The 23,618-nt window shown below is 40.3% G+C and overlaps 2 protein-coding genes across 7 annotated transcripts in view; one reads left to right on the forward strand and one right to left on the reverse strand.

Annotated features, from left to right (window-relative positions):
- The window catches only part of marco (macrophage receptor with collagenous structure), a 444,814-nt gene that overhangs the window by 52,477 nt on the left and 368,719 nt on the right, over positions 1-23,618 (forward strand). The gene's annotated exons all lie outside the window — the stretch shown is intronic.
- LOC311298887 (uncharacterized protein C14orf93 homolog) lies at positions 1,432-4,206 on the reverse strand (the record flags this gene model as incomplete). Its single annotated transcript, XM_084422215.1, has 9 exons — positions 3,556-4,206; positions 3,062-3,102; positions 2,898-2,929; positions 2,775-2,822; positions 2,411-2,528; positions 2,184-2,245; positions 1,984-2,075; positions 1,780-1,895; positions 1,432-1,674 (listed from the first exon to the last, which is right to left on the reverse strand). Exons 5-9 carry the CDS (start codon positions 2,474-2,476, stop codon positions 1,432-1,434), a joined length of 579 nt encoding a protein of 192 aa, XP_084278341.1. The 5' UTR covers positions 2,477-2,528; positions 2,775-2,822; positions 2,898-2,929; positions 3,062-3,102; positions 3,556-4,206.

A 23,618-nucleotide genomic window follows, 5' to 3' on the forward strand; every position in this document is an offset into this window, starting at 1 on the left:
ATGCCGAGGGCATTCCCCAAAGTATCGAGTATCGAGTATCGATGCAGCGTCTCGTTCCCTACTCAGGGAACGAGGGTTACATACGTAACCCGAGACGTTCTCCAGGCTGTAATTGAAAATCTGAACAATGTATGGGTCAAAAGTTCCTGCTCGCAATTCTACAATGTTAGAGATGAGCTCAGTGTGGCAGATGGCATTCTTCTGAGACGGGACAGAATAGTTGTTCAACAATCGCTGAGAAAAGAGATGCTTTCCAAGATACATGTACATCTTGGAATGGAAAAATGCAAGAGGAGATCCAGGGATTCAGTCTATTGGCCTGCAATAAATTCTGACATTGAAAAAATGGTCAGTACTTGTGAAGTTTGTCTGAAGCATCAAAACAAGCAAGCAAGAGAACCAATGATCCCAACAGACTTACCTCAGCAGCCTTGGCAGAAAGTAGGTTCTGATCTGTTTCATTTCCATGGTAAAGAGTATTTGCTGGTAGTGGATTATTTTTCAAATTTTCCAGAAATAGCCCTGCTGTCTAATTCCTCAAGTACATGTGTGATACAGCAGATGAAGTCGATTTTTGCCAGGCATGCACTGCATGAAAAGAGGTGTATCCGGACCAGTATACTCCTGTATACACTGCTGAAATTCGGAAGAATCCAGGAGTATACTGGCCGGATAGCTCAAATTCCATGGGTCTGTATATGTCCGTATACATCCGAAATGATACCAAATCGGATGTATGTTGTGGACGTATACTCCCGTGCTACAGCCATTTGTTGCCATGGCAAGTAATCCCTCAAAGGATTTTTCAAGAGAACATTTTCACACCTTTGTGCACCTTTTGGCCTCCCCCCCCCCCATTGGTCCTTTTCTTTTAAAACCACTCCCATTACCCAGACCACTATTGGAGGACAGGACACATTGAAAACCCAGGAAAGTGATTTGATTGGTTACTTTTAGAACATAACCCACCCTAGGCCTTATTGCACAGTGATTTGATTGGTTATAGGCCAGCTATGCAGATATTGCTCAGTATACACTAAACCCCCCTTACCCCAATTTTAATACATTCAAATATAATTTTAAAAACACACACAAAGAACAATGAGAAAGTCTGACATTTTTATTAAGGTAAATAAAACATTACAAAGAGCATTATAAACAAGCATTAAAAAGGAATGGGGGAACACAAATATTTGAGGGGATGAAAATGTAAAGGAACAAAAACAAATATAACATGAACATTCCAAAGAACATTATAAACATACATTAAAATGAATGGGGAAAAAGAAATGTTAACAAAGGTGTAAAGGAATAAAATACAAAACGTGGAGATCAGCAACATGCACATCAAAAAGGAACAAATATACAAAGTATACAATATAAAACGAGATCAATAAATAAATATAGAAATTAAAGTGTATATGTAAATATTCATTTTTTCAAAGTGCCATGATGCACTGGTGGTGTGACGTAGCGTGGGTCAGCCTCTAGTCTGGTTTGTAGTACCTGGCAGAGAGCAGATAACTCTGTGGTTCTGTTTGGTGGAGACCTCAGCATCCACACTGGCCTTCCATCAACAATAGCATCTTCATCAGACATCAGTTCTATTGTTGCAGTCTTCCACAGTTCCCTTTCTGTGTTGGTTTGTACAACACTGGACATGGTCTCCAGCATCTGCAAAACATAACAGTAATTTAACCACTAAAACACAGAGGGGAGGATAGTTACATTCTGAAAAACAAAAACTAAAAAAACTGCTTAACCAGTTTCTTAACTTACCCATCTCTTTCGTTGACGGTTCTTTGCAGTGTTCTTCATAGTGTTTCTTTTCTGGGCCTTTTCAGGCTGAGCCAAAGAATACTTCCTCTGCAAAGTCTCAAAATACGTCTTGCAACCTGTTAAATAAATCATAAATAAATGTAATGCCAATAAAACTAAGTAAAACAGAGGACATTAAAATGATTACAACATCTTTAAGATTACCTTTTGCACATTCAGGGTCAACGTCTGTAAAAGTTGTCCTTAATTCTTCGAAGAGGTAAGTGGTCACAGCCAGGTTATGTGATGAATTTATTCTGGGGGGAAAAGTTGCAGGCATCATTAATGAAATTCAGTTTTAGTATTTCAAATCCATATAGTAGTAGATTAAACTAACATTTACAGTATACAATACGCAGTCTTACCCGGTTTGTGGATCGTATTTGTGTGGGTTGTTCTCTGAATTATGGAGGCGCTTTACGGATTCCTGTAAAGTTTGAAATTAAAAAGCGTTTAAATGGATTCACAATCTGCAAGAACCACAAAACTGAATTTTCAGTTTGAATAAGTTGGCCATCACAGTAAACATAAGAGACAAAACATATCTGTTCATAAGTCTTTAAGATGTCACTCAGCGCCTCTGATATCTTACCGGTTCGTGCCGCCTTCTGCCTATACAAGGCCACCAGTGCAGGTGTGTGTTGGTCAAGCACAGCATAGAACTGGTTCCGTATGTTGACGTTTGTGATGCGTTGGAACTTAGCACAAAGCTACAAAAACAAACAAAAATAATTATATAAAAAGACTAATACTCGATTTGCAACAGAAAACACATTTGTGATGCAACATGTTCCGTTAAAATACATTGTTGAGCAACATGGTCACATGCAAAATGATAGTTCTTACACACAGTGAATAGTGGCATTTGCTGTTCCACTTGAATGTGATACATATAAAAAATTTGGCAGTGAAATATGTGTGAAGAGTGGCAGAAAAGAGAAGTGAGTCTGTTTTACCTGTGATTCAATCCGAAGAGCCGGCCATTTCCCCAAGAAGTCCTTCACCTGCACAGATAAAACAATCAATATGAAACCTCTTTACAAATTAATGATACAAAATTTCAACTTAATGTAACTTACCGATAAAGTTGCTCTCTGGTGACAATGTAGGTCTGCACATGCACACAAAAACAGACAGCAAGATATTTAATTTTTAAGAGACGTTTGATTGATGCTAATGAATTAGGCTCCAAATAAAAGAAATGGTCAAAAATAGTTACAGCCTAAATTAACATTTGAGTCACCTTGATTTTGGGGATGCTCACTGCACTCCTTCCACTTAAACCTATAATGAAAAGACGTTTGTAAAGGGTTTAATAAAAACTTGCATAGTTCATTCGGTAACTATTATGTCCATAACCTTAACTTTGTTTGAGTAAAAGTTAATGTAACTGCTAAACGTTAGCCACTAGCTCATTTGGGTGCATGTAGATATCACATTGAACTTGCCAGAGCAGGGCGCTTAACACAAACAGCAGCAACACACTCAAAAACAGAAGGACTATCGCTTGCTGAAAAGAGGTATTGACTAACGTTAACATTATTGCCCTGCCACGACATTAACAGTACACAGGATATTATCTGTAACTAGCAGGCGGACTGACGGCAATCGCGCCCGCGGCACCGCGCTTGCAACTTTAAAATTAGCCTCGTCCAACAGTCAAATATCACGTGTAATATGATATTCTTACAATATTACAACAAGCAAAGTAGTTTTGAAGTGTTTTGGTTTACTTACAAGTTGTTTCATTCTTGATACACGTCGCTCGAGAGGGTAGCCATCTTGGACAGATTTTTCAGGTAACGTCAGCTGCACGTCATGACGTCATATCACGTGATCGACAGTACACTTTAAAATAGTGAGTAAACCAGCGGTGTTCACTCAGAAATGCTGAGGCACACAAACATAAAAATACATATTTGTTCATAGACATTAATAGTTTAAAGGTGGATTAAATCAGCAAGAGATTTTAACTGTAGTAACCTCGGTCTTCAATTCAGTGGAGTAGAAAAGCTCAGGTTCCTTCTACCTTTTTAATAAATATCAAGTCACCTTTATTTATACAGCGCTTTTTACAATACAGATTGTTTCAAAGTAGCTTTACAGAGATAACAGGAAAGTAATGCAAGACAGTTTGTTTCCAGAAGAAAATAGCTTCACAGTCCAGCTTAAGTCAGTTCAGTGGTGATTCATTTTGTTGTATAAATAAATAAATACATTTAAATGTGTATATATATAGCCACTTTGGAGAAAACCGTGATATCATCGTCCAGCTCAGTTCAGATCTCATATAATAGTGTCAACGCAGGCAGATCAATAATATTGTTGAATATTAAATTAAATGTCCCCAACTAAGCAAGCTAAAAGCCAATTGTAAAAAAGGTGACAATTGTTGTTGTCTGCAATTTGTAAAACTTCACAATATAATTTGAGATATTCTAAAAATGTTTGGTTCATTTTTCTTTATTTGTTCCATTAAATTTATTGCTGGGAAAAAAATTAATCGCGATTAATCGCATCCAAAATAAAAGTTTGTGTTTGCATAATATATGTGCGTGTACTGTGTATAATTATTTTGTATATATAAATACACACATATGCATGTATATATTTAAGATTTTTAATTTTTAATTTTTTTTTATTTTATTAAATTATTTATATTTATATATAATATAAATTATGTATAAATGTATATACAGTATATACATGCAAATATTTCTTAAATAAATACATGCATATGTGTGTATTTATACATACAGAATAATTATACACAGTACACACACATATATTATGCAAACACAAACTTTTATTTTGGATGCGATTAATTTTTTCCCAGCACTAATTAAATTCCTTTGTTTATTTCATTAAATATTCAGATGTTTTTGTGAACGTATATGTTCAGACTGGGTGTTTATTTTGTCCTGTTTTTATAAAAAATATTTGATTAAGAGACTTTTTTTCATGCAGTGGTTTTAAGGCCCTGACACAGGCGACGTGAGCCAACCCTAGAGTCGGCTTTAGTCATTGCTAGTTCTTTGACGTCGGTTTTGTGTTTCAGGTCCTTAAGAATTTATTTATTTTTCTGTACAAAAAGCTTGTTTGCTGTAGCCTATAGTAATCCAGAGATAATTCTCAACCCTGAAGTCCTCCCTGGCCACCCCTCCCTCTGAGAACAGCCAGCACCTTTAGTGTCAGTCATTAACATATGAAAGGTCTTCACACCTAACCGTTGTCAGTCCTCTCACACCCAGCAGTGTTTCAGCTGTATATGTCCGTGAAATTTCACGGATTCCTGTATATGTCCGCATATGTGAGGTTTCCGGGTTTATCTGGAAATATACTGTTCCATGTTACTCTGATCCGCTTTTTCCCACATACATCCGGCAAACATCAAATTACACAGGAGTTTACCATGCCCGTATTTTGCCGGATTTGAGTCTTTTCATGCAGTGATGGCATTCCTCTGGTTGTAGTGAGTTACAACGGCCCATGTTACAATTCAAAGGAATTTCAAGACTTTGCTGCTCACTATGATTTCAGACACGTGACCTCAAGTCCCCATCATGCTCAGTCTAATGGGAAGGCAGAAAAAGGAGTGCATATTGTAAAGCAATTGTTGAAGAAAGCATCTAAAGGAAGGTCAGATCCATATCTAGTATCCCTGTAGTCAATGATTTTATCCATTGAAAATCATCTTTGACCACCAAAATTACATATTTAAAAATATTTTCATTGAAAAGAAATTTTGTCATGCCTTAAAATAGTAAACCCTTGCCTCATTTAGTATGCGTGGTTCTATGAATATGCAAATGAGCCCCGCCTCCACTCACTCACTCAGCTCAGAGATCCAATCGTTGACGATCACACGTTGATCTGATTGGTTACAAGGTAGTTTGTGACGTCAGAAACACCAGCGATTTCAAACCGTGTTTTTGAGACTGTCTTTAGTTCATTGCAGTTTTAAGGAGAAAATACTCAGCAATGGTGTCGACTTATGAATGATGTTGACCTCTAGAGCACCTTAAGTTGGAAAATAAGCTAAGCAAAGTTATCCTGCAGTTTCACTGAGGACACCTGTGCTTTTACTCCTCAAAGACAAGTGCAATCCTCCATGCACAAATAGCTCAACCTAAAAGCCTAACCTCTTATCGTTTTAGCATTTGACACTATTTTTAAGTGCTCTCCCATCTATGTTCCCGTGGGATCTCTCTCTCCTCTCTTTCTTCATTATTAATCATGCCATTGTGTTTAAGATGATCAGCAGGAGAAGCTCTTGACAGAGGACAAGGTCAGAGTGAGAAACCAAGTCCCGGCTAAGCAGAATGTAAAGAGACACCAACAGGCTCTGTGTAAAGAGTGATCAGATTTATCTGAGCCGTTTGGCCAACAGGAATCTTTTGGGAAGCAGAAGGAAGTGAAAAATATTATGAAACACTCTTTTCTTTATCCTACGTTTTCTCTCTTCTTTGGCTCCCATAACCGTTAAATCACATGCAATAACCATGAGACCAAGCAAGCCAAAGACAAAGAGTGTGGTTGATAGGTGTGTGTGTGTGTGTGTCTGCGTCTGTCAGAGTAATCTGTGTTTTATAGCTTTGATTGAGCTCTAGCTGCTGTCTGGAACCGACACTACATTCCCCGGCTGTCACTGCCAATAAAACAATGTCACATGTTCCCTTTCGCCACCGTAACCACCGGTTTGACACCTGAACAACTTGATCTGAAGAGACACTACAAAATGGTTTTGCTAGACACGTTGTCTGTTCACTTAAAAAGGGAAAAACAAACAGAGATAGAAATACACTCCTTGTTTTTGCTTTTGATTTTTACATTTTCAGCCACACTCTCCCCTGATAATGAATTTTTGATTTGTTGTCCATGAGGGAAACAGGTCATTATAATGACCCTAACAAACATAACAGGGTGTTAAGCTTTCTCTCTCTCTCTCTCTCTCTCTCTCTCTCTCTCTCTCTCTCTCTCTCTCTCTCTCTCTCTCTCTCTCTCTCTCTATCTCTCGCTCTCTCTCTCTCTCTCTCTCTCTCTCTCTGCGCATGCGCAGGCGTTTGTGAGAGCTCGAGCTTTGAGCGTGTGTATTTGTTTTTTTCTTTTGTGTTTTCCTTATATATATTTTCTCTTTTTTTACTTCTAAGTTTGTTTATTTGATTTAGTATCTATTTTGTGTGTGGTTTGTTTGTGCTGCTTGCTTTCTTAGAAAGCGTGGCAGCTCAGGCTGGGACTGGGCTTGATGTCCTCACACGCCGTCACGGAGTCAAGATTGTATCCGTGGCGAGTGTGGAGGCTTGCTGTCTGGGTGTAGGAGAGATTGTTGGCCATCAAAACATTCTCTCCGCATCCAGAATGAATGGCGCGACCGTGATTTTTTTTTGAACTCTGTGGAAAACGCAAACGAGGTGGTTGCATGAGGTATAATCATTGATGAAATACTTACACCTGTTTTACCGCTGTTGTTACCGTCAAAAAGTCACAATATCAAATATCCCTCCGTTTTCTCAGTGATGATATTTTGAAACAAGCGCTGTCACGTTATGGAAAGTTGGTTTCGCCGATCAAGAAGATTACGATCGGGTGCGAATCTCCTTTATTGAAACATATTGTTTCATTTAGGAGATTTGCATTCATGATCATCAAAGATGACGCAGAATTGGACTTGGCACTAAATTTCCGTGTGGATGATTTTGAATATGTAGTGTTTGTTACTACTGACAGAATGAAGTGCTTTGGATGTGGTAAATCGGGCCATTTAATCCGTTCATGTCCTGACAAGAATGCAGCTGGAGGTAGTAAGGATAGAGGTTCAACTGAAGATACTACTGTTAAACCGTCTGAGGTCGGTCTGGCTGAAGCAGTGATGACCGTGGATAAATCTGCTGGGGAAGGAATATCTGCTGAAGGGCCTGTGGAAGCTGGATCGACCTCGACGGAATCAGTGAATGAAGGTAGGAATACTTCAGAGACTTCTGTAGCTGCAGAAACTGGGTTGTTGAACTGTGATGTAGAAAACATGAGGGAAGATAATGTGTCTGACACAGAAGCAGAGAATAGGATGTTCAAAGTACCAACAAAACGAAAAAATGTGGAAAAGATCAGTAATGCAAAGTGTTTTAAAAAAGGAGAAGTGTTTGAAGATCAGAAAGAGTCAGAACGTGAAAGTGAAAAGTCTGACTCAAGTACAGTGTTGTCACAGACTGAAGGTATTTACAGAAGCTATGATGTTGATGACATAAAACGTTTTCTTAATAACACAAAAAACAAAAGAGGTGTGATTGTAAAGGAATATTTCCCTGATCTAATGCAGTTCCATGACAAAGCCAAAAGCCTAATAGCAGATGGGTGCCTTTCAAACAGGGAGGTTTATCGTTTGAAAAAGATTGTGAGGAAAGTTGGCACAGATTTAAATGAAAATGAAGACTAAGAACATTAGTAATCTGGTTTTGCTTGTGTTTTTTTGTTTGTTTATTTATTTCATTATGGCTGAAGTGCGGATTGCCTCCTTGAATGTTAATGGTGCTAGAGATTATAGAAAAAGAGCTGAGCTGTATGAAGTTATCAAGCAGAAAAAAATAGATGTCACTTTGATTCAGGAAACGCATAGTGACATGAACAATGTTAATGATTGGATGAAGGAATGGGAAGGTTTATCTTTTTTCAGCCACAACACCACGTTAAGTGGAGGAGTAGCAATATTATTTGCAAAAACCTTTAATCCAAGTTTATATCAAGTTAAAGAGTTTTTGAAGGGTAGACTTCTTTTAAAAGTGACAGAACAAATGGAGAATTATAATTTTGTTTTTATTTGTGTGTATGTCCCCAACTCAACAATTGATAGGATGTTGTTTTTAGATACATTATGTTCTGTTTTACAAGATGTTTCTAATGATTATTTATTTCTGGGAGGAGATTTTAATTGTACAGTGAGTAATTGTGACAGAAATCATATTGAACCCCATATGCCTTCAAGAAAACGTCTCATTCAAATAATAAATAAGCATGAGTTAAGTGACGTGGAAGTTTTATCATGAGGATAAAAGACAATACTTGGGCACATGCACGTGATAATGTCTTATCTCTGGCAAGATTGGATAGATTTTATGTGTTTAAGCATCATGTTGGTATTTTAAAAAATTGTTGTATTTTTCCTGTTGGTTTTTCAGATCATTGCATGGTGCAATGTTCTTTTATTTTGAATTCTGTCAAGCCTAAAAGTGCTTACTGGCATTTTAACTTACCTTTGTTAGATAATAAGGATTTTATACATACTTTTAAATTGTTTTGGGCTGATTACAGAACAAAAAAAAAAAAATCTTTTCAATCAATACAAAAATGGTGGGATTTTGGCAAAGTACAAGTTTAACAGCACCAAAGTTTTAAATCAGTCAATGAAAGACTTAGAGAATGACATAATTAAGATACAGGAATTGGCAGAATCAACAAAACAAAGTTATTTGAAAATTCTTTCAAAAAAAAAAAAAATTAGAATCAATTGGCAGAATTTTTAGGGGTTAAACCACAGGGGGCTTTGGTCCGGTCAAGATTTGTAAGTCTTGATCAGATGGATGCACCTTCAAAGTATTTTTTTAACCTTGAAAGGAAAAATGGGCAAAAAATGATCATTCACGCTTTGCGATCTGAGGAAGGAATTATGTTGTCCAATCCTGTAGTGATTAGAAGGAGGGCAATTGGTTTTTATGAGAAACTGTACAGAAGTGAACTAGGATCAGACAATATCAATGAGAGTGTCTTCTTTGAGGATTTACCACAGGTGTCTGATGAAGCTTATGCAGAGATTTCAGGTGTGCTTAGCCTGGGAGAACTGCATAAGGCCGTTCAGAGCATGGAATCCGGAAGGGTGCCTGGAATTGATGGCATACCAATAGACTTCTATAAATGTTTTTGGGAAGTTTTAGGAGAGGATCTCTTAGAAGTACTCAATGGTAGTCTGGACGAAGGTCTTCTACCTTTGAATTGCCGGAGAGCAGTCCTGACCCTCCTTCCCAAAAAAGGAGATCTCACAGAGATCAAAAACTGGAGACCTGTTTCACTTCTGTGTAGTGACTATAAACTTCTTTCAAAGATTTTAGCAAACAGATTATCAATAATTATGAATAAGGTGATCCATCCAGACCAAACTTACTGTGTCCCAAAAAGGTCAATTTTTGATAATGTCAAGTGTTTTCTAACTGTGTGAGGTGCCCACACTTGAAAAGGACCAGACTTCGGATTTCACTCAGTAAATATTTATTTTGACCAGTTGAACAGGTACCAATGTAACAGGATTAGGATCAGGAGTAACAGGTGAAAAACCTTTAAATAATAAATAAAATAAAAAAATAAAATAAAACCATATAAACACATTTTACAGGAAATGCATTTTTCAGGAAACACAGCTCAATTTTACTAGACTTTTCATATAGAACCATACCAATCTAAGCATTTGGTCTTATCAATTTAATATCTCTTTAAGCCATCTTTAAGCCATGCAGTAACAATTACTCTAAAACCTTTACCCGCAACATTAACACATTTAACACATCAACTACCAAACAAACAAAGGATCCAAAATGAGAGTCCATTGAAACAAGAGTCCACGTGAGCTTACCAATAGCCCGTCATGATCAAAAGTCTCAGTTCCTCACAGTGAATGCGTTTGTGCCTCTGCCGTCCTCTTTGTCCATCGTATTTCAGTCAAATGACTAATGCGCGTATTTGAAAGCATTTCGTGAACTGTGTTTCAGCTTCCAATTTCCCCAATTCAATTCACCTGGTCAAGCATGCACCAGAGTGCGCGCAGTCACGTGCGGGCTGCCGTGCAGAGGCGGCATACAAAGAAGGAAAAGACGGGTACACGGGAGACAACCTCGACCGGGTTAGCGCGACACCTCCCACTCGATCTTTTATGTGGCAATGCCCGAAAAGATCGCCCTCTCAAGTGGGCTGGTCTCCGCCTTGATCTTCCACCGGTACGAGGACCACAAGGCGCCGGACGTCCCGATGCAGAATGGTACTCGATTCAGGATCTCTGGCACCAGGTTTTGGATTTCTCACCGAAATGCTGGAGCTTAGAGAGACCCTCACATAAACATCTCGAACAACACTTCTGGAATCAGGATTCACGACGATGACTTTTGCAAGTCTGAACTGCCCTCTCAGTGCATTCTGGTCGCAGAGCCAAACTATATCTCCAATGGCAACGTTCCTTTCAGCGGTATGCCACTTACTTCAAATGAACAGGTTCGGACCAGCGAGTTGGCTCCAAGACTTCCAGAAGTTGTTGACTATAGTTTGTACTTCTTTGAGTCTCTCGAATGGATAAATGGTGTAGTCGACAGTTTTGAAGTCTCCACTTTGTGTGGCTCGACCAAGCAACAGGTTATTCGGCGTGATGTACTGGATGCACTCTTCTTGGCTCTGAACTCTGGCGTCGATGGGTCTCTCATTAGCAAGATTGGCAGCTAGCTGGAGCACAGTCAGAAACTCACTAAAGGTAAGGCCTTCTACATTTCCAAGACTTTGGATGGCTCTCTTAGTGACTCTGACAGCAGCTTCGGCAGCCCCGTTTCGATGAGGTGAATCGGCCGGGAGGATTTTCCACGTCCAGGTGGTCTCATTTTTGTCAGCATACTCTTCAAGCGACTCTTTGTTCTTCTGTTGATTCAGGTAAGTGTACATCTCTTTTAGGACAGGTCTTGCTCCGACAAAGTTCGTACCAGGGTCAGACCAGATTTTTCGGGGATGGCCTCGGACAGTGGCAAACCTCTGGTAGGTAAGCAGAAAGCTTTCTGTGTTTGCTAGCTCGACATGGATGGCTCGGCTGGACATACAGCAAAATTCGACGCCCCATACTTTCATAGTTACTCTCTTCTTGACATCATCCTTCACATAGTGAGGTCCAAACAGGTCAACGGATGTGAACTCAAATGGTGCAGCAGGACTTGACCTCTCTTCAGGTAAGTTTCCCATTATCTGCTTGCAGGTTCTTGCTTTTGCTTTCCTGCAGACGATACACTTGTCAACGACTTTTCGGGCAATAATTCTTCCTCTTATGACCCACGCCTTCTTCCTCATCCGCAGCAGAGTTCCCGCCACTCCGTCATGTCCCTCGCTGTGTGCTTCTCTGACTAGCAGGGTGGATAACCAAGCTTGAAATGGTAGAAGAGGAAAAGCTATGCGGTCTTCTCCGAAGGTCTGGACTCTGCCACCACAAACCAGAAGTCCACTTGTTTGGTCCCTGTAGACGACTAGTCTGTCTACTGTGACACTTGGGAAGTTGACGCCTTCTTGTGCTGCTAGGCAAAGGTCTCGGAACATGTCTAGTCTTTCGCTGACTGTAAGGACACCTGAGGATGGTACTGCCTCCCACTTTTCTTGGTCTCTGATCTTGGCACTCAGGAACTTTTTAGCTGCTCTCCAGATCCACGCCACGGTCCCGACCAGCCTTCTCAGGTTGCTGAAGCGCCTTTCATCGACGAGCTGTCGAATTGCTGCTCCTGCTGGTGGTCTTCTGGACTCTACCCGGGCTGGATCATATGCTGGATCGTGTGCTAGATCGTGTGCTGTCTTCAGGCGACTTCTGGTAAGTACTGCTACAAATGTCTTTTTCTGGATCTTTGTGACTTTGTCTCGAGCTTGGGCTGCGACGTCTCTAGCGGATTTCTTCGGCCACTCATCGCCAGGAAGTTGGAGAAACTTTGGACCCGACTGCCACTCGGAGTCCTCAGTTAGAGCATCTGAATTGGCCCCTCTGGTGATGATGTCTGCAATGTTTTCTAGCCCTGGAATCCACCACCAGTCCTGGACGTCGGCGCTGCTCTGAATCTCGCCAACACGGTTTGCGAAGAAGGTCTGGTAGCCATAACTCTCACGCTGTATTGCGCCCAGGACGGTCTGACTGTCGACAAGATGGTACCATTTCTCGACCTGTAGTCGGCAGTGTCTCTGGAAGTAGGTTTTGAGGTGGGCTGCGAATACGACTCCGCACATCTCAGCTTTCACAGGATCGCCTCTTTGGCCGAGAGGAGTCAGCTTGGCTTTGGATTTGACCAGTCTCACAACGACACCATGGCTGCAGCTCCAGCGAAGATACATCACCGCGCCATATGCGTGTTCGCTGCCATCAGAGAACGTGATGGCACTGGGCTTTGCACAGAGATCTGGCGGAGTCAGGGATCTGGCGGAGTCAGGGATCTGGCGAAGCGAAGTTGGCTCAGGTCAGCATATTCTTCTAATAGCTTTATGGCGTCTTCTCGGAGACCTTCAGACAAGGCAGCGTCCTATGTGTCTTCTAAGCAGTACTTTACTTTGGCTTCTTGGAAAGCTTTCCTGACCAAAATGGCACCTTTTTGCTTAACAGGAGTCACAAGGCCGAGTGGATCGTACAGACCAGAGACTTGGCTTAGCAGCTCTCTTCTAGTGAGTGGATCAGGAGTTTGATCTCTGACTTCTTCCCTGAACAGGTTTTGACCAAGGCGCATCTTCCTCTTTTTCTTTGAAAAGTTCACTGCAACCATGACGTTAGATGATTGTCATCGTCGATGGTGTAACCAAGGCCAAGGGCTTTGTTGTCGTCTTCCGTCAGCTGGTTTGGCAGGATCATAGTCTTTGGCTCTGTTCTGGGTATCTCACTCTTGGGATCTTTCCTCCCACTTCGACTGGAGTAGACCCAGGGCTTCATGTAGAATCCTTCAGCTTTCAGGATGTGCTCGATATTGGCTGTGAGGCATTTCAGATGGTCAAGGTCGTTGTGTGAAGTCAGAATGTCGTCGACGTAGGCATCTTCTTCCAGCACACGTCTCTCTTCTTTGAAATGACTGAATGAAGGCAAATTTGCAGTCTCTCGCATGGCGACTTGGGCTATGCAACCGGCAGGTTTGTCTCCAATGTTGACTCTTGTTATGGCATAATCTTTTATTTCAGTATCTTCACTGTCACGCCACAGGAATCTGTGCAGGTGGACCTCTCGATCTTCCAGCCAGACAGAGTTATACATCTTGCGGATGTCACCAAGGGCAGCAGATGTCACCAAGGGCAGCGTAGACACCAGTTCGGAACCTTAGCAGGACAGCTCTAATTGGGTTCAGGACGTCAGGACCTTTAACCCTCTGGGGTCTGAGCTGTTTTCTGGGCCCTGGAGGTGTTCTGACATGCTCTGACATTTGTGCTTATTTCTGTTACTTGTGACATTTTCATGGCTAAAGTCTGATTACACTGTATTCAGCACAAACTCTGCTACAATAATATATCAGCAGCATGTATGTAAAAGTTTGTAGTTTTGAGATAATGACATTTATGCGTGGTTTGTGAAAATACAAAAAAAAATTGTCACTGAAATAAGGTCATGAAACCCATACTGATTATTTCTTCACAAGACTTTTGAAAATTGTATCACGTAGCCAGGAATATTTGCTCCAAAACTATGTGAAAATCACCCTGACTGCTCATTCAGAGAAGACAATATATTGATTTAAAATTTTTACGACGTGTTTTGTGTGAAAAAGCAATATGCGAAGGGGCGGATCATCTCATTAATATGCAAGCTTTTCACACCTGAGAAAGACAAAGACAATCCCTAATGGCCCTATTAGGAGCTAACAGGCCCTGCCATTCTGAGCAACCTTGCACAAAGAATGAGGAGATTTAAAAAATAATGGCTTTTTGATTGGATTTATTTACAACACAACATAATCCAAATATACACAACAAATGACAAAAAAGCACTTATTGAAAACAATGATCCAAAGACAGAGACCTTTGTGCTATTCCTAAAAACATTGTACATACCTTTCATTTCCAAGGTGTTTGATTTTCAGGCGATCGCGCTCCAAATATGATACATTCAAACGCGATCGCGCTCCAAATATGATACATTCAAAACCAGAGCTCGCTCCAAAATATGAAACATTATGGTTACCATATTATACATATCTACGTTTGAGCAGATATCCACAAACACAGTAACAGTAAACACGGGTCTAAATATTATAATATTCACCATATATCTAGCAACAGTTCAACTGCAATGTGAAATTTATGCAACAATAACAAACTAATATTTAAGAATTTCTTACCTAACATCTTTCTTGTCTTCAAATCGCGTTCTTCTTCTTCTGAGGTAAAGCCAATGTAAGCTCACGGCACGTCTTTCCAACTCGACGAAAAGCAGAGACTTGTGAAGTTTGTTGGTGCTTTGTTTTTGAGGTAATGAGCGCGTTCGCGTTCCATGTGGAGATTTGCATGTGAATGTCTTTTGCGCTCGTAGGCGTGGTCAAATTAAAAAATAATTAGGAAGCGTTTGAGAAGCTGGACATCTTGTTGGTTTTATACAAATTACTTAAACATAGAATATTTGTTTTCAGTTTGAATCCGATCATTTAAAAGTACACACTTAAATGTTTATAATGGTATATGGCTCATAAATGTGTGACAAGTATTCGCTGAGTTTGGTTTCAGTTTATAGACGTGCTCAAGAAAAAAAAGTTCACCGTGACGGGGAGGCAGAACGCACACCCTGTTTATTTTCTTTATTTTACAAAAGCACAATGTTTTGATTTGATTGTAAGTGGACACATACAAAAGTAGAAATATCACAGATTATTTTTTGATATTTCTTTTTTCTGTATGACCATAAATGACGGAGTAATTTAAGTTTATAGTGCTACAATGTGAAGAAAATCCAGCAAAACGCGCGGGCGCGTTTGTCGACCTCAGAGGGTTAATGAGGATGTCATTCAGACTGAGACCTTTGTACTTTTGACTGCTGTTCCACACTAGTCTGACTGGGGTTGAGACTGAGTGTGGATTCGGTGCGATGAGATGGCTTATGTACCACACTGGCCCGGACCAACTCTGTAGGACGTCTTTGGACAGCTTTATTGCAGCTCTGTGGTTCACCATCTCATTGACTTGTGCAGTATAGGCCGTCTTCCACTCAGGTTCTTTTGATAGCTGCTTTTCAGTTCTGAGAAATGTTGCTTCTACTGCTTTCTTGTTGTTTGGCAGAGTTGCTGGATCTTCTGCCCACGGATACTTTGCGTGCCAGTGTGGTTCAGTGCTGTGATCATCTCCAGTTGTGTACGTCAGGCCACTTCTCACGATCTCCATCTCCCTTTCTTCTGCGAGCGTCATTTCTTTACCCCCTGGCTGGCAGTTCCCGCAGCGACACCCTCCACATCTTGGCTGGCAGGAGGCTCCAATACTCTCCCACCTCCACCACTTCAGAAAGTCTTTGCTGCTGGTGACTGTGCTAGACTGGACTTCGGGGTGGTCAGGATACTGGCAGGAAGCTGGGTCTGTTGCAAAATCTCGATACTTGACTGCTGCAGTTCTCATAGATCTCGCGAAGTGAGTTTTGGACATGTGGGCCTTCAGGATGACTTCCTCGAAGAGATCTGGATGCATGCCCCCGACTGTCTTGCCGAGTGGACCATCCCAGAGCACCAGGTCGCCAATAGAACAGACTTTTTGGGGCACCAGCTGGCCTTCTTTGTGGCTGATCAGAAGCTGGATCTCTCTGGGTCTAACGAGGTCTTTGAGGGGAACATCAGGGAAGATCTCTTGCAGCTTGTAAGGTGGAACATGCCTGTTCACTTCTGCAATTTTGTCAAGTCCGTAGCAGATCAGTTGGTGAGACTTGAGGGTCCCTCTTAAAGTACTGATACGGATCTTGAAGAGGTAGCGCTTGGTTGCCACAGACACCTTCATTCCTCCGACACCATGGACGACCAGTGTGACATCTTCACTGCGGAGGTTCAGTTTGCTTGCAGCTTTATGAGTTATATAATTCGTGTCAGACGCCAGGTCGACAAGTGTCCCGATTCTTCACCCGTCATTAGTGGTGACATCAAGGAGCATCAGGATCACGGGGTACTCATGCAGACCAATCTCCTCCAGAAGTTCTCTCTTTGCTGCAGTGGAGTTGTATGCTCGGGATGCGATGTAGCAAAAGGCAGCGCGACCCTGCTGCGCTAGCTCAGGTGGAAGTTTAGAGAGAAACTCTTCCTGGGCCTCGGTGCATCTTCTCCCCTCAACTTTCACTGGACTGAACTTGGGTCTCTGGGACAGATGTCTGGGCAAGGGAAAGAGAAGATAATGGTGTTGGTCTCTGCACTCTGGATTCCCGCACAGGTAAGTAGTTTCTCTGCAGGGTTCGTCGTGGACTTCGAGGCACCTCTTGCAGGCTCTGAGCTGTTGCACTGCGTCCCTCTTCTCCTGAAGTTTTGTGGTGGTTCTAAACCTTCTGCAGATGTAGAGTTTTCTTTTATGCTTTGGGTCTCCGCAAATAATGCAGCCTGCTGATCCACTGCTGGATTCGGTTGTCTTTGTTCGGGCGTACTTTGTTTGAAACCTGATCTTCTCCTTGGCAGGGTCGATGTCTCTCAATTGCTCTAACTGCTCATAGATGGACTCTTGGGATTGGAGATATGCAAGTAACTTGTCAAAGCGATTCTGGTGGTTCACAGTGTTGTTCAGGTCAGCAGCGTGGGTAAGCCAGTCTTTCTTCAGAGATTCTGGCATTTTGTTTTCGATAGATTTTATTACTAGTGGGTTTTTTTGATGGCATCTGCATTGTTCAATTCATTTAAATCACAGAGGGCTTTTCCAACTGCTTGGATGAGCTCTACGATTCTTCTAGGCTGGTTACCACGGACAGGTGGGATAGCGTATAGCTCTTCGACAACCTCGATGGCAATACTGGCTTGGTTCCCATAGCGGTTCTCCAGGACTCTTAAGATCTTGTCTGCTGAGGTGTAAGTAGACAGGCGTAGATCTTTGGCCACTTTTTCATCGAGGCTATCAAGCAGTTGGAATTTCTTCACCTCCATGGACCCAGTTGGTTCGCCTTGCTTCTGCAGAGCCTCCCATTCTTTCCTCCATCTGTAGTACTCACGCTGACTGCCGGTAAACTTTGGTAAAGCTGTAGCTTTGAGCTTTATTGCAGCAACAGGGCCTGCGCTGTGGGTTGTGACAGGTACTCTGTTGGTGTCCTCTTTAATTCTTGCTGCTTTAATCAGGGTGGCCTTCCCCGACACCAGCTTAGGAAAGAGGATTTCTAGCTTTGTTAGGCGACGATTTAAGTCTTGCTTCTCGGCTGGTGGAGCCCAACGGTTCCAGGTCTGGTGCGCTTCTTTGGCTTTATGCACCAGCCTCTCTAAATGGTGGAGCATAAAGTCATATGCCTCCAAGGGTGTGTCAGGCTGAGTGGAAGAGACATTCCCGCACTCTGCCTCTGCAGTTTCTAGAGCGAGGGTCAGTTCCCTCTCACCAAATGAGGCCCATAGTGTCTCTTGGATTAGGTGCTTTACCTCTTTTAACTTCTGCTCACACTCTTTCTCCGTCTTCTTGAGGTCGGCTCTCTGCTGGTCGCTTAACTCAGGTGCGCCTGTTGTGGCAAATTCTAAGTCCTCAAATCGGGTCTCGAAGAAATCTCTCAAGAGTCGAAGTTCCAGGTCTCAGAAGTAACTTTATTGACAAGCAACAAAGTGAGATGCCAGCTGGCCATCTGATCTGCAATGGTCAGAACCTCAGGTCTTATACCTTTTCTTATCACTAGGTAGCCAATCAGCTATCAAGATCTCGCTACCGTTAGCATCATCTTTCCCGGAGACATTATTCTATTGGTGGAAAAATCTTTGGTCATACCCATTTTTAAAGAATATCTTTGGTCACATGATTCAATGCACCTGCAGTGTTATAATACCATCCATCATTTTTAATTAACGTTTTTAGTACCATCTTATCAGCTACCTATACACATCTTCTCTCTGAGCTTGTTCGGTACTCTTTCATCCTCACAGACCACTTGACCTAATTTAACCTGATGTATCCTGATTTAACCTGGGTTCTGACTGAGACACAGAAATACAGACTTTTACATGAGGCAAAGGAAAATCTCCAACACATCCCCCCTTTGGGACTTATTCTAGTCCCACCTTCATGTTTGTCCCAGAATGTGTCTTCATGCGCAAGCCTCCTTCCGTTATCTATCAATCATGGCCAAAAATAGACCATCCGTCTTTCTTATCAATAGGCTTTTGTCACAAAGGTACACTCTGGAGGAATAGTGAGACCAAACATCTCCGCCCCCCTTTGACTAGAGCGGAGTAAAAGATCTCACCTTCCTTTTCTATTATCATTCTTGAGGGAGAGATGAACATCTGTTATCCAGTTTTAATCAACATTTATAGTGTACAGACTTGAGGGTAGAGTTGTCCCACGGTGCCAGAGGAACTGCACAGGCGCTTCCGGTGGCCTGGAGTGCGATCTGGGTTGCTCCATCGTAGCCAGAGGTGCCCTGGTCCTGCCTAGGGCGCTATCTGGTGTTGGAGCAGACAGCGGGTTTTTAAACCACCAGTTGAGTCTGCCCTTGCTGGTCCGGCAATCGGTGACCGCGCTTGTAATTAATTCCTCTTTTGCCCCGTAAAAACATTTTCCAGTTGCCTAAGGCATTTACTTGACATTTATTTAATAAAAAACATATTAAAATATTAAAAATAACTCTTTTATAGCGAGTAAAGTGATTAAAAAGTGATAAAAAGTAATAAAAAGTAATAAAAATATTCTTATCTTTTCCCTTTATATCTGGTTGCATTACCTCGTACCACGGGCAATGACCTGCTTCAAACCTTGTATAGTCCCCTCTCATTCACATATTCATATTTTGTGAACAATTAGTGTGATAATATAAAATATACTCAGTAGGATTATATGTAGGAATATATGTTAGAATATATGTAAGAATATACTCTGGAAGGAGCCCTTGTTCCAAAAAACAAAACAAAAAACAAAAAATTACAAAAAATAACCCCTCTAACTAACTCCCTACTCTACCCATGTTCTAATGATCTATCTAATTTGACCCCAAAAATAAAATACACAGTGGGGCTACCTCCCTCTCTATCAAAAACAGTGTCAAATTGTGAAAATCAATAATCAGAAAATAAAAGTAACAAGGCACTCTCTTCTTTACTCCTTCATCAGCACTGCTCACAGGAAGTCATCCAACTCATCCAGACCTGGCCCAGTAGGGTACACTCCTGAGTTTGTGCACCCGATGTCAATTCCCGAACGTTTGACTGACACATTAATCATCTGTTTGGCAACTGTGTTGGCTAGCATAGATCTGAGGAAAGGCACAACACAACAGAACAGCAAAAGGAAAACAACAACAACCACAGCTATTATCATTCCCACCTTAATAAACCATTCTTTCCAGGAACCAAACACAGAATCAAACCAGTATCCAATGTTTCTGTCTCTTCCTGCATTCTCAGTAACCTCTTGTCTTAGTTCCTTCAGCTTCTTCATGGCTCTAGTAAAAGCTCCATCAGGGGCTGTATTATTTGGAATAAAGGTAAAACAGTTAGTTTCAAATATTATACAACGCATTCTTTCTCCGCGAATAACCAATTTAATGTTGGTCTGTTTTGCCATATCATGTCGCTTATGAGTTCCCAACTGTTCTCCCAAGGCTCTCAATGTGCCTTCAGTGTGTTAATGAACTTCTGTTGATTGCAATAAATGTAATTCATCCCATTCTTCATTTTATCAAGTTATGCATACAAATATACTCAAAGCCTGATTTACTTAATGCTTAAAGCTATGCTTAAACTCAGTTGGTATTCCCCATGGTTGATCAAGCAAATCTATACACACCTTTTCTGACATTGTTTTGAACACAAATATTGCATTTGGCTATCTATCAATCTTCTATTAAAAAACATCTATCATCAACTGTTTTTTTTTTTTTTTTTTTTATTCTGAACTCACTTCCCCCCTTTGTGCGATGGTCAAAACCATGCACATCTGAAATTAAAATATTAAAAAGGGTTGCTAGTGTAATTATTTGTCTTTTAATATCTCATTTGTCCAGTAGTCTGAAGTTGAGGGTTTTGCTTATGCCTTCTTGACTTATGATATAGACTTAATTTTACATTCAATTATCTATCCTAAATTTCAAGGTGCGAATACAACCAATTCTAAATTGGTAACACAACTCTGATGACAAAAGCTACTGAATGTAGGCAATGTGGCATTCCCCATGTGACAGTGTCTAAATGTTTAGAATAACACAGCTACCCGATATCAGTTGCCATTTGATTGTGTTAAACACTGCTGTCATAAACCCCACATTTTTCAATATCTAATAGATGAACAAGCTCCATCGCACACCTGCAGGTAATAGGTGCGTAGGATAATAAGACCAGGTGGATCGTTTCAATAGACAAGCAATTCCCGCACACTATCGTAACTTGCAAAGAAGTAATATTTATTCACACAACGTTTCGGTCACACGACCTTCATCAGGAGTATACAAATGTTCAAATTCATCTCTTTTAAGATAAACACATGACTAACTAACAAAGTTCCATCTGTAAACAATTAAGCTCATTAGGAGTATAAAATTAGCATCACATCATAAACAGTTACAGACTATGATAGTTACAACAATCAATAAAGATCTCCCTGTAAGTTAACAAGATCATCTAAAACACATGATCAACACATCGTCATCAAACAGCATCAAATTGTTACAACAATCAGTCAAGCTCCACAGCCACTTAAACTCATTGTGAATACATAGTAGAAACAGCACATCATTCAAATTGTTACAACAAACAGTCAGGCTCCATGGCCACTCAAACTCATTGTGAATACATAGTAGAGACAACATCACATCATTCAAAACCAATTCATCATTATAACATTACATGAAATGGTGCTTCATCGTTCATACCCATAGGTGATAAAGTCTGAAGGGTGTAAATCCAGAACAGTTCGCGTCTCTGTAGAAGTAATTCAATATCTCCACCTCTAGGTGGCAAAGTTACTTTCTCGATCCCACAGAAACGTAAAGAGGTAACATCGTGATTCAAATTTAAAAAGTGTACCGCAACTGGATAATTCATATCTTTTCTTCTGATCGAACTCTTATGTTCACTAATCCTTTGTTTCAATTGACGTGACGTTTTTCCCACATAGCCTATACCACAAGGACAACGTATCAAGTACACAACATGAGTGGAAACACAAGTAATCACAGATTTGATGCTATATTTTTTACCAGTTCTAGGATGACAAAAGAATGATGTTTTAAAAGTATTATTACATTGAGCACAATTCCCACAACGATAATTGCCCTTCTGTATAGGACTGAGTAAACTCTGAGATGCACGAGGACTAACACTTTGAAAACGAGCTTGTACCAAGCTATCTTTTAAATTCCTGGCACGTTTATATACAATCAAAGGAGGATGTCTAAAAATATCGTTCAAATCCGGATCAGAAGACAATAAATGCCAGTGTTTTTTAAAAATTGATTTTATCATGTAGGATTTAGGTGAATGTGTTGTAATACAAGCAAAAGAATACTTTCTTGTTTTCTTTGTCTTCTTTTTTAGCAATTCGGACCGTGTCTTTTTAAAAGCTGTATTGTATCCTTCTTCGACCCAATCCAAAGGATAACCTCTGTTCAAAAATTTATTTTTCATGATTTTCGATTTCTCAATAAAGTCGGAATCAGAATGACAAATCCTCCTCAATCTGTAGAACTGACTCTTAGGTAGCCCTTTTTTTAAAAAAGACGGATGAAAACTGGTAGCAAGTAAAAGTGTGTTACGATCAGTCTCTTTTGTAAACAAAGTTGTAGTCAAAATGCCTTCATTCTTCTGTACCCACATATCGAGGAAGTGTACTCTAGACGAATTAATTTCGGAAGTAAATTCTAAGTCGTCAACCAAGTTATTCAGATATGTCACAAATTCTCGAGCCTCATCGTGATCACCTAAAAAAAATACAAAATATAAAATATATCGTCAATGTATCTATACCACTTGATGATCTGTGAATAGAAAGGATTCTTGTCTGTATTCAATATATAACTCTCCTCAAAAAAAAACATAAATAAATTGGCATAGTTAGGGGCAAAATTCGAGCCCATTGCTGTCCCACTTATCTGAAGAAAAAAATCCATATCGAAACAAAAATAATTATATTTCAAAAGGTACGAAGCCATCTCGACGATAAAGTCTGATGGTGGATTAGAGTCCTCGCGTAACAAAAGATAATGTCTAAGTGCAATAAGTCCTTTTTCATGTGAGATGTTAGTATATAAACTCGTTATGTCCAAAGTTAATAATAAAGAAAAATCCGGTAAATCATACACCTCAGAAATCTTATTGATAAAATCGGTAGAGTCTCGAATGTAAGATGGTAACGAATAAACAAAAGGTTTAATAAAAAAATCAACATACTGAGATAAAGGAGATAAGAGGGAATTAGTCTGTGCCACAATCGGACGACCTGGAGGATCAATAAGTCTCTCATGAATTTTAGGATTGCTAAATTGCAATTTTTTAATTGCTAAAAAAGAAGACAAAGAAAACAAGAAAGTATTCTTTTGCTTGTATTACAACACATTCACCTAAATCCTACATGATAAAATCAATTTTTAAAAAACACTGGCATTTATTGTCTTCTGATCCGGAGTTGAACGATATTTTTAGACATCCTCCTTTGATTGTATATAAACGTGCCAGGAATTTAAAAGATAGCTTGGTACAAGCTCGTTTTCAAAGTGTTAGTCCTCGTGCATCTCAGAGTTTACTCAGTCCTATACAGAAGGGCAATTATTGTTGTGGGAATTGTGCTCAATGTAATAATACTTTTAAAACATCATTCTTTTGTCATCCTAGAACTGGTAAAAAATATAGCATCAAATCTGTGATTACTTGTGTTTCCACTCATGTTGTGTACTTGATACGTTGTCCTTGTGGTATAGGCTATGTGGG

The sequence above is a fragment of the Rutilus rutilus genome (genome assembly GCF_951802725.1).
Source record: "Rutilus rutilus genome assembly, chromosome: 10".
NCBI classification, from domain to species: domain Eukaryota; kingdom Metazoa; phylum Chordata; class Actinopteri; order Cypriniformes; family Leuciscidae; genus Rutilus; species Rutilus rutilus.